This window comes from Nanorana parkeri, unplaced genomic scaffold (assembly GCF_000935625.1).
Source record: "Nanorana parkeri isolate BGI_ZX_2015 unplaced genomic scaffold, ASM93562v1 scaffold42, whole genome shotgun sequence".
NCBI classification, from domain to species: domain Eukaryota; kingdom Metazoa; phylum Chordata; class Amphibia; order Anura; family Dicroglossidae; genus Nanorana; species Nanorana parkeri.
Genome location: NW_017306310.1, coordinates 1,679,571 through 1,695,662, shown reverse-complemented (window position 1 = coordinate 1,695,662; position 16,092 = coordinate 1,679,571). Strand labels below are relative to the sequence as shown.

General features: G+C 45.1%; 1 protein-coding gene across 2 annotated transcripts; it reads right to left on the bottom strand.

The window, feature by feature from the left end:
- Positions 1-262: 262 nt before the first annotated feature.
- PEX11A (peroxisomal biogenesis factor 11 alpha) lies at positions 263-11,351 on the bottom strand. 2 transcript variants are annotated; one of them, XM_018571772.1, is made up of 4 exons: positions 11,336-11,351; positions 6,791-6,885; positions 6,480-6,595; positions 263-944 (listed from the first exon to the last, which is right to left on the bottom strand). In XM_018571772.1, exons 2-4 carry the CDS (start codon positions 6,868-6,870, stop codon positions 373-375), a joined length of 768 nt encoding a protein of 255 aa, XP_018427274.1. In that variant the 5' UTR covers positions 6,871-6,885; positions 11,336-11,351; the 3' UTR covers positions 263-372. The 2 variants fall into 2 exon arrangements, with proteins under 2 accessions (XP_018427274.1, XP_018427266.1); XM_018571764.1 differs by having other exon boundaries at positions 6,791-6,891; positions 11,336-11,347.
- Between the last annotated feature and the right edge of the window lie 4,741 nt (positions 11,352-16,092).

Sequence of the window (16,092 nt, the reverse complement as noted above, 5' to 3'; positions counted from 1 at the left end):
AAGGATGAGTTCTATTTTAATCTGCTATGTCGATGCTCTCAGACAGATGTGACTTTTTTGAGCATGCGCCTCAAAGCTGTCAGTCAAGAAGCCATAGAGACCAATTCCTCCCAATACATTATTGTCAGAGGGTTTTTTTAAGCTATTTCCATATATGATCAGCTCACCTTTCCTTATACCTGAATGTGGACTAAATGTGGCTCATGAGCAAAACTAAGACTGGTCTATGGCACTAGTCACTGTTGTCAACAGCCCGAAATTCTTCATTTACTCTTTATTTACGTATTTTCATAGATCTAATTTTTACCCATAGTAATTAGCAGCATTGGGGATCTCATTGTTTACTGATTATTTTTCTCTTTCCTGGTTATATTAACTTTTAAGTTTTAATACAGGTTGTGCTACTGTAACAATGCCTATGATTGAAGACACCAAGCCACATATACCAACGAAGCCCTGACTGGTTTGGTAAACTCCCAGACGGTCAAGAGGACTTAGAAGGTCACAGACATTTTTTATTGTGTCCAGTAAGACAGGTGGGTTATGTCTGAGACTCAGGTAGAAGATGGTTACAATATTCTCAAGGATTTTTAGTATGGAATTACTGTGGTTATGATCTGGTTCTTTATCACAACCAGAATCTTTTCCATTGTGCTTGCTCCCCTTGACCTCTTCCTTCATGCACCTTCTTATTATGTATACATCCCTGGCTAGGTGAAACAAAAGAGAGTAGAAATAGCACCGAGTAGCTCGAAGCCTCCATGTGATCTTGTTGATGTCAGACACCAGCCCCACACTAATTGCCCACAGCACACTGTCACAGGTGAAATATAGAACGCGGTTTAAATTGGCAGCGGTCAAGCAGTAGCACAAGGCAGAATCTGAGAGTTGGATAGCAGCTTTTGAAGCTTCAATGGCATGTATAAAGTTGCCCAGTCGGAACACTGAAAGACAATAAACACAGTTAATCATTTAACTCTCAGATCTGCAATGTGACAACGTTCTACACAATGCAACCAAGTTCACTGGACAAGTTCAAAAAATCTACAGAAATTATTCATGTTACAAAAGTGGGTTGATGACAAATGCAAACAGGATCCAGAATAAAAAAAAGTAATTAGGTGGGAAGCCTCATTCTAAAAGCAGTATTAAACTCTCAAACTTTTTTCAATAATAAATCCAGATCAAACAAATATACCCGCTGCCCGGCTTCCTGATTGGCTGTGAGGCCGGCTCCATGTTCCCTCGTGGCCCTGCCGGTCAGAGAAAATCTCCCTCTGACCGGAAGTTCCAATATCGGGGAAGATATTGCCCCATCCTTATTGCCCAAATACTTATCAACACCGATACTAGTATCGGTATTGGTGCATCCCTAAAATATACATTGCCCAGCAAAGTATTTCTGCCCAAGCACTTTACAGTCATCATGTTTCTGAACAGCCGACTCTAACTCTCCTCAGGAGAGGAGTGCAGAGAGTGTGGCAGGGGAAGGTACGTGCAGGAGAGGAGTGCAGGAGAGAAGTGTAAAGGGTTCCACAGATCAAAATATGTTAATCCCATCTTGCAGGTATAATGTATATATGCTGGGGGACCTTAATGCCGACTGTAAGCGTATATGCTTCAGCCACCCACTAGTGCGCTCCCAGCAAAGTGACTAAGTTGTCACCGACCAGCTCCAAGTCATTGTTGACGATTGGGAGCTGGCGAGATGGGCTAACAATTATGTGGCTGCCAATCACAGTGCTCAGGTGACTGGGAGGCCCGCCTCCAAATCTGCAGTCAGTGGCAAGGGGTTAAAGGGCAAGTGTCAGGTAACATGTTTTTAACTTGTCACTATACTTGACAACAAGTTTCAGTAAAAACCCAGGAGAAAAGAATGTGCACATATACATGTGTTCATACCATATCGACAGGGCCGGTGCAAGGATTTTTGCCAACTCAGGCGAAAGTGCATTTTACCGCCCCCCCGGCACGCACGCACACACACCACTCCAACATCCTGTGCCCCCATGTCATCCTGTATCTCCATGCCATCCTGTGCCCCCATGTCATTCTGTGCCCCCATGTCAGCTCGCTGCCAGTGCCAGGTCCCATTAGCGGCGAACTTCCGGGTGGAGAAGAGAATACAGACAGCGATCGCGCTGCCGAAGCGGCAGAAGTGTGTCCCCCCCCCGGGCGGCTCCTCAGTCCCTCAACAGGTCGACGTCGCCTCCTGGATGACGCCGCTGTTGCTCCGCCTCCTGCAGCCCTTTCTCCTTCACATGCGGCTAAGAGAACCAGGGGCGGGGCCACTTACATCACTCACTGACGTAGGACGTCTCAGTGGTGCTTCTGGCTTCCCCATAACGCTGCCCTGGCCCGACAAGTTGAACTGCACTGGTCAGCGCCGCTGCGGCCAGCGGGGACTCGTCCTTCAGATGCCGCCCGCAGCGGCAGCCTATACTTATCTTCTCGATCGGACTTATGCCGGCGACTGTCACTGCCCGGACGACTTTTTCGCCCCTGTTCCCTGCCGCCCTAAGGCAGCTGCCCATGTTGCCTTGCGCTAGCGCCGGCCCTGCATATCGATAAACAGTACAATCAATAAACGATACAAATATTCAATTGGTAGCAAACGATCTGAGAAAAAAAGAATTCTCCCCCCTTTACAGTACTGGCTGACCTTTCACTCACTTTAAGCGGACCTTTACACTCAAAAATCAAATTCTACCAATGCATCCCTCTATGAATGATGATTAATAACAACAGACATGTCCGGTGTAAAATGCTGTGATAGTGAAATACTTACACTTGCAGAACATTCACTTCCTGCTTTGAATGTCCAAAATGACTTCAGTTTGCCAAAGCAATGCACACTGGGATTGCCTTGTCATCAGCACAGTATTGCTGGGAAATCTCATCTGTAATCTCACGAGATCTCATGGAAAGGCATTTTCCTCCCCTGAGATGATGTGCATGGTCACATGTCTGGTCACATGTCTGGTCACATGTGCCAGAAATCCAGGAAGTAAAAGGAACGCTAGTAATCTGCCCTTAATAAACATGGACACTGTTAGAAGACTGGGAAAGAGAAGAGAAATAAGGAATGCAAAGAATACAAAGTCGGCAATTATCTAGAAGTATGTGTTTGTAGATTGTCATTACTAAACATTTCTAAAGATGTCTGTTGTTATTTTAAAGATAAGTAAAGGTCCACTTCAAAGTTAACCTGTGCACTTCATATAACTGACTGATACAGACCAACAAACAGTGTGCATATGGCAGTCATGTAATCAGACATTCATTCAGCAGAAGCTTCCCCTGTGAAATGAGACACAGCCTGTAATGGAACTGCTGCCAGGGTGTAGTATAGCATGGGGGAATTGAGATGGTACAGTTGCATCAGAGCAGATGCTTCTTTGCACACATCACTGGACACGGATGGGGTTCTTTTGAGGACACGGATGTGGGAAGCTGGTAACAAAAATGTTGCCAGGACTAGATGATTACTGGGTCAAATAAAGAGTAAATATAAAAATATGAAATCTCACAAAAGGAAAACAAAAAACAAAACAAGAGATGGTATTCTAGAACATAATTATAACATCAAACCCTTAGAACATTAATAGACCCAAACTTACAATAGCTGTCCTTAGTCTTGGGATGTTAAATACATTTGTTAATGGGAGTGTTGGTAATTAACAAAGTGTCTTGAAAAGCCTGGGGGGTTCTGCCAAATACTTGCTTAATCACAGCCTTTTACCCCTATAGGACTGGACTGTTTCTTTGCTACTCAGTTAGTGCAACCTTTAATATTTACCCCAAGATTAAAAAAAATAAATGTGGTTTCCACTTGTTTAGACATTTCTTTGCATCATACAGATGTAAAACAAAAATCGGTTTATGCAAACGATTTAAATAACTCTAAATTAAGATAAAGTCAGGTATCAGACATACATTGGTGTGATGGCACACTTTTTACAAGTCTTGCAACTCTGTTAAATTACAATGTGTATATAAATGTGTTAGCTGAGATCCTAGGACTAAGTTTCTTCAAGAACTTTTCCTCCTAGTTGGTGTATATCAGGTCAGAAGCAGCTTTTCCAACCCTGCACTAAAAGGGAGTATGTGCTGGAGAGGACCGTGGAGGGTATGTCATGGGGAGGTATGCTCAGGAGAGGTGTGTGGAAGGTATGACATGGGGAGGTGTGCGCAGGAGAGGCGTGTGGAAGGTATGACATGGGGAGGTGTGCGCAGGAGAGGCGTGTGGAAGGTATGACATGGAGGGGTGTGCGCAGGAGAGGCGTGTGTATATAAATGTGTTAGCTGAGATCCTAGGACTAAGTTTCTTCAAGAACTTTTCCTCCTAGTTGGTGTATATCAGGTCAGAAGCAGCTTTTCCAACCCTGCACTAAAAGGGAGTATGTGCTGGAGAGGACCGTGGAGGGTATGTCATGGGGAGGTATGCTCAGGAGAGGTGTGTGGAAGGTATGACATGGGGAGGTGTGCGCAGGAGAGGCGTGTGGAAGGTATGACATGGGGAGGTGTGCGCAGGAGAGGCGTGTGGAAGGTATGACATGGAGTGGTGTGCGCAGGAGAGGCGTGTGGAAGGCATGACATGGGGAGGTATATGCAGGAGGAGTGTGGAGGGCATGACATGGGGAGGTGTGTGCAGGAGAGGAGTGTGGCGGGCATGACATAGGGAGGTGTGTGCAGCAGAGGGGTGTGGAAGGTATGACATGGGGAGGTGTGTGCAGCAGAGGAGTGTGGCAGGTATGACATGGGGAGGTGTGTGCAGCAGAGGAGTGTGGCAGGTATGACATGGGGAGGTGTGTGCAGCAGAGGAGTGTGGCAGGTATGACATGGGGAGGTGTGTGCAGCAGAGGAGTGTGGCAGGTATGACATGGGGAGGTGTGTGCAGCAGAGGAGTGTGGCAGGTATGACATGGGGAGGTGTGTGCAGCAGAGGAGTGTGGCAGGTATGACATGGGGAGGTGTGTGCAGCAGAGGAGTGTGGCAGGTATGACATGGGGAGGTGTGTGCAGCAGAGGAGTGTGGCAGGTATGACATGGGGAGGTGTGTGCAGCAGAGGAGTGTGGCAGGTATGACATGGGGAGGTGTGTGCAGCAGAGGAGTGTGGCAGGTATGACATGGGGAGGTGTGTGCAGCAGAGGAGTGTGGCAGGTATGACATGGGGAGGTGTGTGCAGCAGAGGAGTGTGGCAGGTATGACATGGGGAGGTGTGTGCAGCAGAGGAGTGTGGCAGGTATGACATGGGGAGGTGTGTGCAGCAGAGGAGTGTGGCAGGTATGACATGGGGAGGTGTGTGCAGCAGAGGAGTGTGGCAGGTATGACATGGGGAGGTGTGTGCAGCAGAGGAGTGTGGCAGGTATGACATGGGGAGGTGTGTGCAGCAGAGGAGTGTGGCAGGTATGACATGGGGAGGTGTGTGCAGCAGAGGAGTGTGGCAGGTATGACATGGGGAGGTGTGTGCAGCAGAGGAGTGTGGCAGGTATGACATGGGGAGGTGTGTGCAGCAGAGGAGTGTGGCAGGTATGACATGGGGAGGTGTGTGCAGCAGAGGAGTGTGGCAGGTATGACATGGGGAGGTGTGTGCAGCAGAGGAGTGTGGCAGGTATGACATGGGGAGGTGTGTGCAGCAGAGGAGTGTGGCAGGTATGACATGGGGAGGTGTGTGCAGCAGAGGAGTGTGGCAGGTATGACATGGGGAGGTGTGTGCAGCAGAGGAGTGTGGAGGGCATGACATGGGGAGGTGTGTGCAGGAGAGGAGTATGGCACTTATGACATGGGGAGGTGTGTGCAGCAGAGGAGTGTGGAGTGTAAGTCGGGGGTGGGCCATATGTGCAGGGGAGGAGTGTAACGAATATGACAGCAGGAGAGGAGTGAGGCGTGTAGGACAGCAGGCAGTATGTGAAGGAAAGGAGTGTGGGGGGTATGATGGAGAAAAGATGAGACCCTGGGGCATTGCTTACTGCTACTGCCACCTGGCAATTTTCAACTCCCACTGGTCACAGTCCAGCCCGCCCAAGGTTTGAAGAACAGTAAACTGGCCCCTTTTAAAGAAAGTTTAAGCCCCCCTGCTCTAAAGATTAAGCAATATCTAACACAATATCTATCCTCCGACTCCTCACTGACATCTGTAGATGTTTCCAAATCTCAGATCCCTACTATCTCTGTCCCAGCAAAGGACCAGGTGAACAAGCAAATGGCCAGAAAGCAGAATACAACACAAAGAACATTGACAGGAGGCTTTTGGTGGATATCAGGAAGAAATCTGGCCAAAGGCATGAGAGCAGATGTAGTGACATTTAACTATAAAACTGTCTAATTATCTTGTGCATATTAATATAAATCAGCACAATAGACATATACAAAAGGGAAACATTAGGGTTGGTAATACAGTGATTAGAGAACAGGGGATTAAAGTATTTATAACCATAGCAACTAAGGGAAAGTTCCGCAGCCAATTCTAGTACTTACATTTACGGCCAGAGCTCATGTTAGATTCCACTCGTTTGAGCTTCATTATCACTTTCTCTCTGCCAGCTTTATTCTCTAACATATAACTAAGCAACATGCATGCATACTGAGTAGCTCTGAAATGGAAAAACATGAGTATGATGGTTTTAATGGATAAAAAACAACAAAATGAATTATTTTTTGTTTTTGCAAAGCAACTCTACATCTACCATCTGCCAAAACAAAATGCTACCCAGCCACTGATCACATTACCTACTGCACAATGAAAGATCACAGACACTGAGCACTTAACAGATCCTGCAAAGATGTACCTGAAAAGTCGATCTCTTCCTTGGCTTTGGTTCATAAACTTGATAAATCCGTCCATAGTAGCTATTTGTGTCAGACACATTCTGACTGTAAAGTTCTACACCTGTAAGAAATCTTTAAAAAAAAAAAAAAGTTTAGAAAAAAGGCCTTATACTGAAACCGCTTATTTATAAGAAAAAATCCCATCCTAGTCTAATATGCAAGTTACAATAATGGTTTGCTTTCTTTTTTTTTGCAAATTGATTGCAGATTCTTACCTGCTTTTGTTCTGCAGATAATAATATCAAATGACATGATTACTAGCAGTGTTGCAGTAGAAAACATTGGACCCTTTCATTCCTTTAGCCCTTTTGCACCTTATAACTAGGAGGTGCACCGAATTGAAAATTTGAAAAAAATGTCAGACTGAAACCGAAAATAATTTGTTTTCTAACTTTTTACATTTTTAAAAAAATATTTTATTTATTATTTAAAACTTTTTAATTTTGAATTTAATTTATTTTTGTTAAATATTTTTTAACTTTACTGTGGGGGGCTTTGGTGAAACATCAGAGGTCTAACCAGATCCCTGATATTTCCCTTTTGCAATAGGAAAAGAGTTTGAGGACACAGAGTCCTCAATCTCTTATTTTGCAGCCCCTGTAATGAATGAACAGGAATCCTCTATACTGAGTGTTCCTGTCCATTCATAACTTGTGGAGATAGTATGTTTACCATGTGCACAATCATGAATTAATAGGAAGTGATGTGAATCACTTCCTATTCATTCATAACTGGTACATAACTCGTACTATGTCTAGTTATTTACAAACAGTCAATAACTGCTTGTACCGCTCTTCATCCTGATTCGCTGTCACAGCTGAGCCAACGATGCAGACAGGGGAGCTCGGTCTATTTTGACAGCTGACTCCTCCCCCTCACTGCAGGCTCGGGCTCCTGTGACAGCGCATGGCTGTCTCTGCCCCCCTCACACCGCTCTCCATTCTGATCGGAGCAGTGCGGGAGGAGAGCCCGGCCTCCTGTGACACGCCGGGTGTTCACAGCACTCTCCTCCCCCACACCACACAGCCTCCTCTAAAAGTTTCTCTCCTCCCCGCTGGACGTTGCGCTGTGTGAGAGGGGACATAGACCAGCACCGAGCGGGGAGGAGAGAAACCAGGCATTCACCGCAATTTCAGCCAAAAGATGGTACTTTTAACACAAAAGTGCCATTTTCGGCCAATATGTTTCGGCGGCCGAAATTTCAAGGCATCCCTAGTTATAACCCACATTTTAGGCCTGATAATTTCTTATAACCCCCAGAATCATATATTTCCTGAAAGCAGAGACACTGTCGAATAAAATGGTGGAAGTTACAAACTGTTGTGTTGCATATTAGCGCAACTCTTTATCAAATCCGAAGTTTCAGGAAAAAATTCACTTAAGATAATTTTAGAGCACAAAAACACAATATACCGTAATATCCATACAATATAATATCCACACACAGTAAAAAATTTAATATGGGGTTGTGCCTGCGAGGCCTGGGAAGCAAGGCGGGGGTCTCGGGGGTGGGTGCACTCTTTACCACCCTGTTGAAGTGATCTGGCATCAGCTCAGCAGCCAGAGTCGCTTCCAGTGTAAAGTCAACGGTCGCCTTTGGCCCCTGCCAGCGATGTACGGCATTGCTGGCAGGGAAAGGGTTAAAAGCCTGTACAAGTCATCAATTTAGAGTTAAACGTGAATACTGGCCCTAGAATGATTACTCTCACTCTGGTGTATGCGGCAATACCCAACTGTGCGGCGCAATTGCCATTTTTGTACGTAGAGGCACCCAGCATATGTTGCGTTAATATGCGTGTCTACGTGGGGACTTAAAACATTTTTTGGGTGTTTTTACATTTATTTTGCTTTTTAAACATTTTAATGTTTAAAAAAAATGTTTAAATGTTTTTAGCCCCTATGTCATAGCACTTTAGTAATGATAGACACTTAATGTCACCTTTGCAGCCCACTGAAGCTGATCAAGCACAGATTGTGCTTGATCAACTTCTTCCCCGGCCTCTGTAGACGGGAAACAAAAGCTCAGAAACCGGAAGTCATGAAATCATTGTCGCTTCCGGTTTCATTCAGTGGGGAGGAGATCAGGGAACAGATGTTCACATATCTCTCTCCCCTCTACCTGCCCACACTAGGCCTGGAGAAAGGGCAGCGGAGCCCGAGAAGCAAGACAAGGGTTGTCGGGCGGGGGCACATGTTTACTGGCCCCTTGAAGCGATCAGACAGCTTTACAGCAGCCCAAATAGCTTCCACTGTAAAGCTGACAGTTGGCTTCACGCAGATAAACAGAGTCTGTTTGCAGGGGCCCGCTGCTGCTGACACATGACATACTCCGGTGGCAACAAAAGGGTTAAAACAGTGCTCTGCCTTCACTTTAACATGATGCTTAGGGGTTATTTATAAATGGGGTTATTGCATAGCTTATTCGTCCAGCGATGCTGCATGTGAATTTTTTCTGTGTGAGCATGAGGCAAAACCAAATATTCTTACTGTAATTTCTCTTCTGGTCGAATATTCTTCAATTGGTGTATTAGTATAGAACATAGTGAATGAGGAAATACTGCATTATGGCCACCAGATGAAGCTGAGGATGATAAGAAACAAAAAAGTTAGAAGGGAGACACAATGTTACAATTCAAGAGACTGTTGGAGGGAATAAGCATAGAAATGTATCCACTGATACTATGGGGACAGTAATGGTTACATCTTAAGGCCTGGGTCACAGCTGGGCGTTTTACAGCGCGTTCCTACGCGCTGTAAAACGCTCAACATGTGAAAACCAATGATTGCCTTTGGACATGGTTCCCACCTCGGCGTTTTACAACGCGTAGGAACACGCTGCAAAACGCCCTGTGCCCAAAGAAGTACAGGAGCTTCTTTGGGGCGTATTTGCCACGCGAATCCATTAGGATTCAGCCGGATAGCCCTCGAAAAAGCGCGTTTGTCATGCGTTTGTTAAACTGCGAATCGCGGTAAAAACGCGCGGCACAAAACACGCATATTCGGTACGCCTAGGTGTAAACCCAGCCTCATGCTCATTGTCTCCAGCGTTCTCTTCAATTGTTACTGACATTTCTATATTGTATTTATTTCCTATGATCATCAGCTCCATCTAGTGGTCATAATTTGGTATTTCCCCCATTCACTCTGTTCTGTATGAATAAACCTACTGAAGAACATTCAACTAGAAGAGAAATGTCACATACCACCAATCACTGTGAAATATTCATGTGCTGCTGGTATAGTCGAATGCCTCATTTCCACTAGTGTAGGTGAACAATAAGAAATTTTCAGTGAAGATCCTTGTCAATACTCAATCCTTGTCAAGGTGAGCAATCGTGCTCACCTTGCATTTTAAACCATAACTAAAATGTATTTATGAATTACAGGTATTATGGAGCTGACAATTTACGCTTAACATACTTCACATTAGCCCCTGCCCTCAAGGAGCTTACAATCTAAGGTCCCTATCTTACATGCACACACATACATGGGTCAGACAGGAGTGTGGGAGGAAACCAGAGGAAACCCACACAAGCACGGGGAGAACATGCAAACTCCATACAGATAAGTCACCTGACTGGGATTTTAATGGAGGACCTCCAGAGCTGGAAGGAAGAAGTGTTAACCACTACGCCACTGTGAATATTTCGCTATGGCCAATCATGCCTCCTCTTCACTGTAGGGGTAACAATCCGTCTCCCATAAGGTAAGCTGTCCCCCAGCATTTCTTGTAGCAATACAAAAACTACTCCAATATCATTGTTGGAGTTGGTACATGCAATAGAATTGTTGTGTGAATCATTTTTTTATTGATTTCGATAAACCATTTAAAATGGGACTATGCTATGTGCCGTTCTCTTTTTTATGTTGTTACAGAGAAGCAGAGGACATCTTACCTTATGTGAGAGGAACAGAGACAAGATCAGTCACCTTGCACAAGGAAAGGGAGCAGGAGTGACAGCAGGTCTTTATTACACATTATAGCTTCTGCACAAAGGTAAAGTTCCACACTAGATTACTGCACAGAGCTGGAAGAAATACACAAAAGCACACATGATTCATAGAAGAATACACATCTTGTGTTTTGAAAATATTTGTTTATCTCGGAGTTCAGCTTTAATATAGAGTGACCTGTGGAGCTTGGCACTGCCCCCTCATTCTATGCATTCCTCCTATGTAAACTTCTATAGCAAAGTCCACATTTGTGTATGATCTCCCCCGCCTATAGCTCATAAGTCCTATTGACAAGAAGTGGAACACAACCATCAGACTGACAAACAATCATGGTTATAAAGTCATATCTGCCCCTACATCTCCTCTCATGCAGACATTAGTTGCTCAGCACAGTGACAGGTATGATTAGCCCGGTACATGTATTCTAGCAACATTACATAACCAGGAGTACTTTATCCAAACTTTGTAATTGTCCACAATCGGCTAAGACAAACGGGACAGAAGTGCACAGGGTGCAAGGCAGGTGCAGCCTATGGCCGGACTGTACTCACCTGTAGGGTGACCCCACGATCACAGCCGTCATATATGAACCATACTTCATACTGCATACCCAGCCGCGTGCACGCATCTCCACCTTCCCTACTGCGCAGGTACAGTGCAAAGTGTGCGCGCCCCCGACCTCCCGTGCAAGGGGCAGTGTCACGTGATCTAGTCGGGGCTGGTCACCGATGTATCCTTTTCCCAGCCACGCCTCTTAGACTCGTAAGACCGGAAGTGGGTGCCTGGTCCTTCCCAGCCGCTTGGTTACCATGGTGACAAGCAACAAGCCAAGAGAGCAGCATGGACATGTTGCTGAATGTAAATGCTCACAGTGGATGACAGGGGCTGTTATGGGTGAGAGCCATTGTTCATTCTTAATTAATTCTTTACATTATACAGACATAACAGACTAAATATATTTAGTGGTGGGCAACTCTGGTCCTCCAGCTGTTGTGGAAGTCCCATGAGGCATTGAAAGACTGGCAATTACAGACATGACTCCCAGAGGCATGTTGGGATTTGTAGTTAAAGCACAGCTGGTGGGCCATAGTTGCCACCCCTAACATAGAGTAATCGTCAGATGGTAAATTGTAGAGGTCAGTTTATGCCAAATATGTTTCAAATGCTTCCCATTAGACAATGTGACCATCCTGGAATGGGTTTCCGTAATTATGGACTTGTCTGGTAGTACACAATTTTTGTATCAAAATGTGCAGACTTACAAAAAAATGACTAACATTTCCTTACCTGAATCAGCTTCTGTACTCTCCTCAACCGTACTATAGCCAACATTCCCAGACATTCTGGAACATGACTTTGTGGCAGCTAAAATCTCAATAACTAGATCTTGGAACTTAACATTAAATAATTATGAGTGGAACTTTTCAAAATTAAAGGAAATAATAATTAACCACTTCAAGACCAGGTGACCCCTTCCTGGCCAGGCCATTTTTCAGTATTCAGCGCTGCGGTCCTTTGACTGACATTTATTCCGTCATGCAATGCTGTACTGAAATGAATTTTATACCATGTTTTGGGGACAGATAGAGCTTTCTTTTGGCGGTATTTATTCACCACTGGGGTTTTTATTTTTTACTATATTTCAGAAAATGTACTGAAAATTTTGGGGAAAAAAAGTGTTTTTTACATTATGTTAGGAAACAATTATTATTACCCAATTTATTGGTAAAATATAAAAGACGGGGTCACGCCGGGTAAATAGACACCAAACATGTCATGCTTAAAAATTGCTCGCACCCACGAAATTGCAAAAAACGACAATACCCAAAATTGACCATAGGTAACGCTTTACAAGCTGTTACCGCTCATCAGTTTAGTGTTATCAGTGATTGATGGCCCTAAAATGATCGCTCTCACTGCGACGTTCGCGGCGATATGTAACATGTGTGGCGTAATGGGCGCAATCATCGATTTAGCAGGTATGCGCACCTGACGCATGTTTGCATGAGTGTATGTATGGGTGGGGGCTTTTAAAAAAAAATTTGTTTTTTTAAATTCTTTTTTATGTGTGACTTTTCCTATTTGTTTTTTTTTTTTCCACTTTACTTTATTGCTATCACATAGGGGACTAAGAAACCCCTCTATGTGATAGCAAAATATGTGGCAGGTCCTCTTTATGGAGACATCATGGGTCTCCTAGACCCCTAATGTCACCTAGGACCCCCCTGAAGAAGCTGATGAAGCAGAGATCTGCTTCATCAGCTTCTCTCCAGCGTCTAAAGCTGGAGAGTGACACAAGAATGCGGAAGTGATGTAATATACACCACTTCCGCATTCTGACAGCGGAGAGGGGACCGGAGGGAGCTCGTGTACCGAGCTCCCTCTGATCCCGTGACAGAGGCCGTATGCTGGTCCCGGACTCGCACTGGGCACAGAGGAGCCTGGGACCGGCATGATCGGCGTGACAACGGGAGGGGGAACACGGGCCGGCAGGTCATACAAGCGATCCGCCAGCTCTATAGCCGGCGGATCGCTTGTATGTTAACAGGCATCGGTGCCTGTTTTTAAATCGCCGGTGTTTCCCGCGCGCAGGAGGGCGTGGCTGAGCGGACGTCTAAAGACGCCCGCTCAGATCTAGAGACCTCTAGATGGTGGTTAAAGGCCATCTCTGGGATAAAACTAACCACTCTTCCACCCTAAGCAACAAAAAAGTATCTAAATGCCCGTTTACCCACCGAAATCTGCAGTCATGTGATCCTCCAGTATTGAGTCTTTTCTCTTCCTTTGTTACTTGTGGCGGGGCCACTTCCAATTGGCTGTCCAGCGGTGGAGTCCTCTCAGGATCCAGAAGAGACATTATTATTGGAAGGGGAGAGTAAGAGAATGGCCGGCAATGTACCTTCTGCAGCACTGAATTAACAGTCCCCCATAAACCAGAAAAGGCACCAGCGAGGGACCTGAAGGGGGGACCAAAGCAGGGTAAACACCAAATTAATTTCAAACAAGCCAAATCAATTTCAGAACGTTCGTTCAACTTTCTAATAGTTGATGGGGTCAAACCAATACTTAATTTTGACCTCAGTGATGAAAAAATTCAAAGGAGCATGTTGGAAATTTTTTCTCCATCAAACGAAATTCTAACACTAAAACTCCATTCATTCCAAAATCGAATGTTAAAATCAAAACGAAATTCCAAACAGCATTCGACAAGTCTCTGATGGCATTATCAAACGGTTGTCAGATAGTTCTATAATTTGCAGGGATTTTCTGCTGAAGAAATGTATCTCTGTTACCCAACATGGCACACAACAAAGCTTTCTTGGAGCGTCAGTGTGCAACAGTCATCATGACTGGATAGGAGAAGTGTTCAGCGGGCATGGAGCCAGCTTTACAGCAATGGGGAGCATATGAGGACTGCACTGTGTGGATGTTAACTGCACCCACCAATTAACATTGATACTTCAAGTGATATTAAAGTCAAAATGTTGTTAATCTATTTCAAATGCTTACTAAATCAATTACAATGGATGCTGCTTCTTGGTGTTTAAAAGTTTTAGTTTCCTGCAGAAACATCTGGTCCCCTGAGCACTGGTGCTGATACCCTCTTTTGGGGTGGCTCCTTTCCCTTGTAGGGTCCTAGTAAGCTGTATGCGTCTCCACAAACACAGAGGCACAGCAAGACAAGTCACTTACCTTATTTCCACTCCCTCTTTCTTCCTTCTCCAAGCTAGTAGATGGACATCTGCTGGAGTCTGCTCTGTCCTTTGTACTGGACAGGAAGTTCAGGAAAGCTGAGCTGAGAGAGAGTTGAAGTCAGTTATTTGGAAATATGACGACTGTTGTGTTTGGACAAAAATGTAAAGAAATGCTGGGTAATGCATATTTCATTGGTCTGGATTTAGTATTTTAAAAAAGTTTGAGCGATTAATACCACTGTCACAGGAAGCAGAGCAGGCAGTACAGGGAGGAGAGCTCACTCCTGTGACAGCTCACAGCTGTCTCCTCCCCGCTCTCCATCATGGGTCTCTGCCTGGCACAACAACAGTGCGTAGAGAGCTTCATGGAATGGGTTTCCATGGCCGAGCAGCTGCATCCAAGCCTTACATCACCAAGTGCAATGCAAAGCGTCGGATGCCGTGGTGTAAAGCACGCCGCCACTGGACTCTAGAGAAGTGGAGACGTGTTCTCTGGAGTAAACTCCATTCATTCCAAAATCGAATGTTAAAATCAAAACGAAATTCCAAACAGCATTCGACAAGTCTCTGATGGCATTATCAAACGGTTGTCAGATAGTTCTATAATTTGCAGGGATTTTCTGCTGAAGAAATGTATCTCTGTTACCCAACATGGCACACAACAAAGCTTTCTTGGAGCGTCAGTGTGCAACAGTCATCATGACTGGATAGGAGAAGTGTTCAGCGGGCATGGAGCCAGCTTTACAGCAATGGGGAGCATATGAGGACTGCACTGTGTGGATGTTAACTGCACCCACCAATTAACATTGATACTTCAAGTGATATTAAAGTCAAAATGTTGTTAATCTATTTCAAATGCTTACTAAATCAATTACAATGGATGCTGCTTCTTGGTGTTTAAAAGTTTTAGTTTCCTGCAGAAACATCTGGTCCCCTGAGCACTGGTGCTGATACCCTCTTTTGGGGTGGCTCCTTTCCCTTGTAGGGTCCTAGTAAGCTGTATGCGTCTCCACAAACACAGAGGCACAGCAAGACAAGTCACTTACCTTATTTCCACTCCCTCTTTCTTCCTTCTCCAAGCTAGTAGATGGACATCTGCTGGAGTCTGCTCTGTCCTTTGTACTGGACAGGAAGTTCAGGAAAGCTGAGCTGAGAGAGAGTTGAAGTCAGTTATTTGGAAATATGACGACTGTTGTGTTTGGACAAAAATGTAAAGAAATGCTGGGTAATGCATATTTCATTGGTCTGGATTTAGTATTTTAAAAAAGTTTGAGCGATTAATACCACTGTCACAGGAAGCAGAGCAGGCAGTACAGGGAGGAGAGCTCACTCCTGTGACAGCTCACAGCTGTCTCCTCCCCGCTCTCCATCATGGGTCTCTGCCTGGCACAACAACAGTGCGTAGAGAGCTTCATGGAATGGGTTTCCATGGCCGAGCAGCTGCATCCAAGCCTTACATCACCAAGTGCAATGCAAAGCGTCGGATGCCGTGGTGTAAAGCACGCCGCCACTGGACTCTAGAGAAGTGGAGACGTGTTCTCTGGAGTGACAAATCGCGCTTCTCTGTCTGGCAATCCGATGGAAATGTCTGGGTTTGGTGGTTGCCAGGAGAG

Excerpts from the sequence above, each read along its gene's own strand:
- PEX11A (XM_018571772.1), bottom strand. The coding sequence starts at position 6,870 with ATGTGTCTGACACAAATAGCTACTATGGACGGATTTATCAAGTTTATG. Across the intron at positions 6,596-6,790 it reads GGAAGAGATCGACTTTTCAG|AGCTACTCAGTATGCATGCA; the intron begins GTACATCTTTGC and ends TTTCCATTTCAG. Across the intron at positions 945-6,479 it reads CATGAGCTCTGGCCGTAAAT|TGTTCCGACTGGGCAACTTT; the intron begins GTAAGTACTAGA and ends ATTGTCTTTCAG.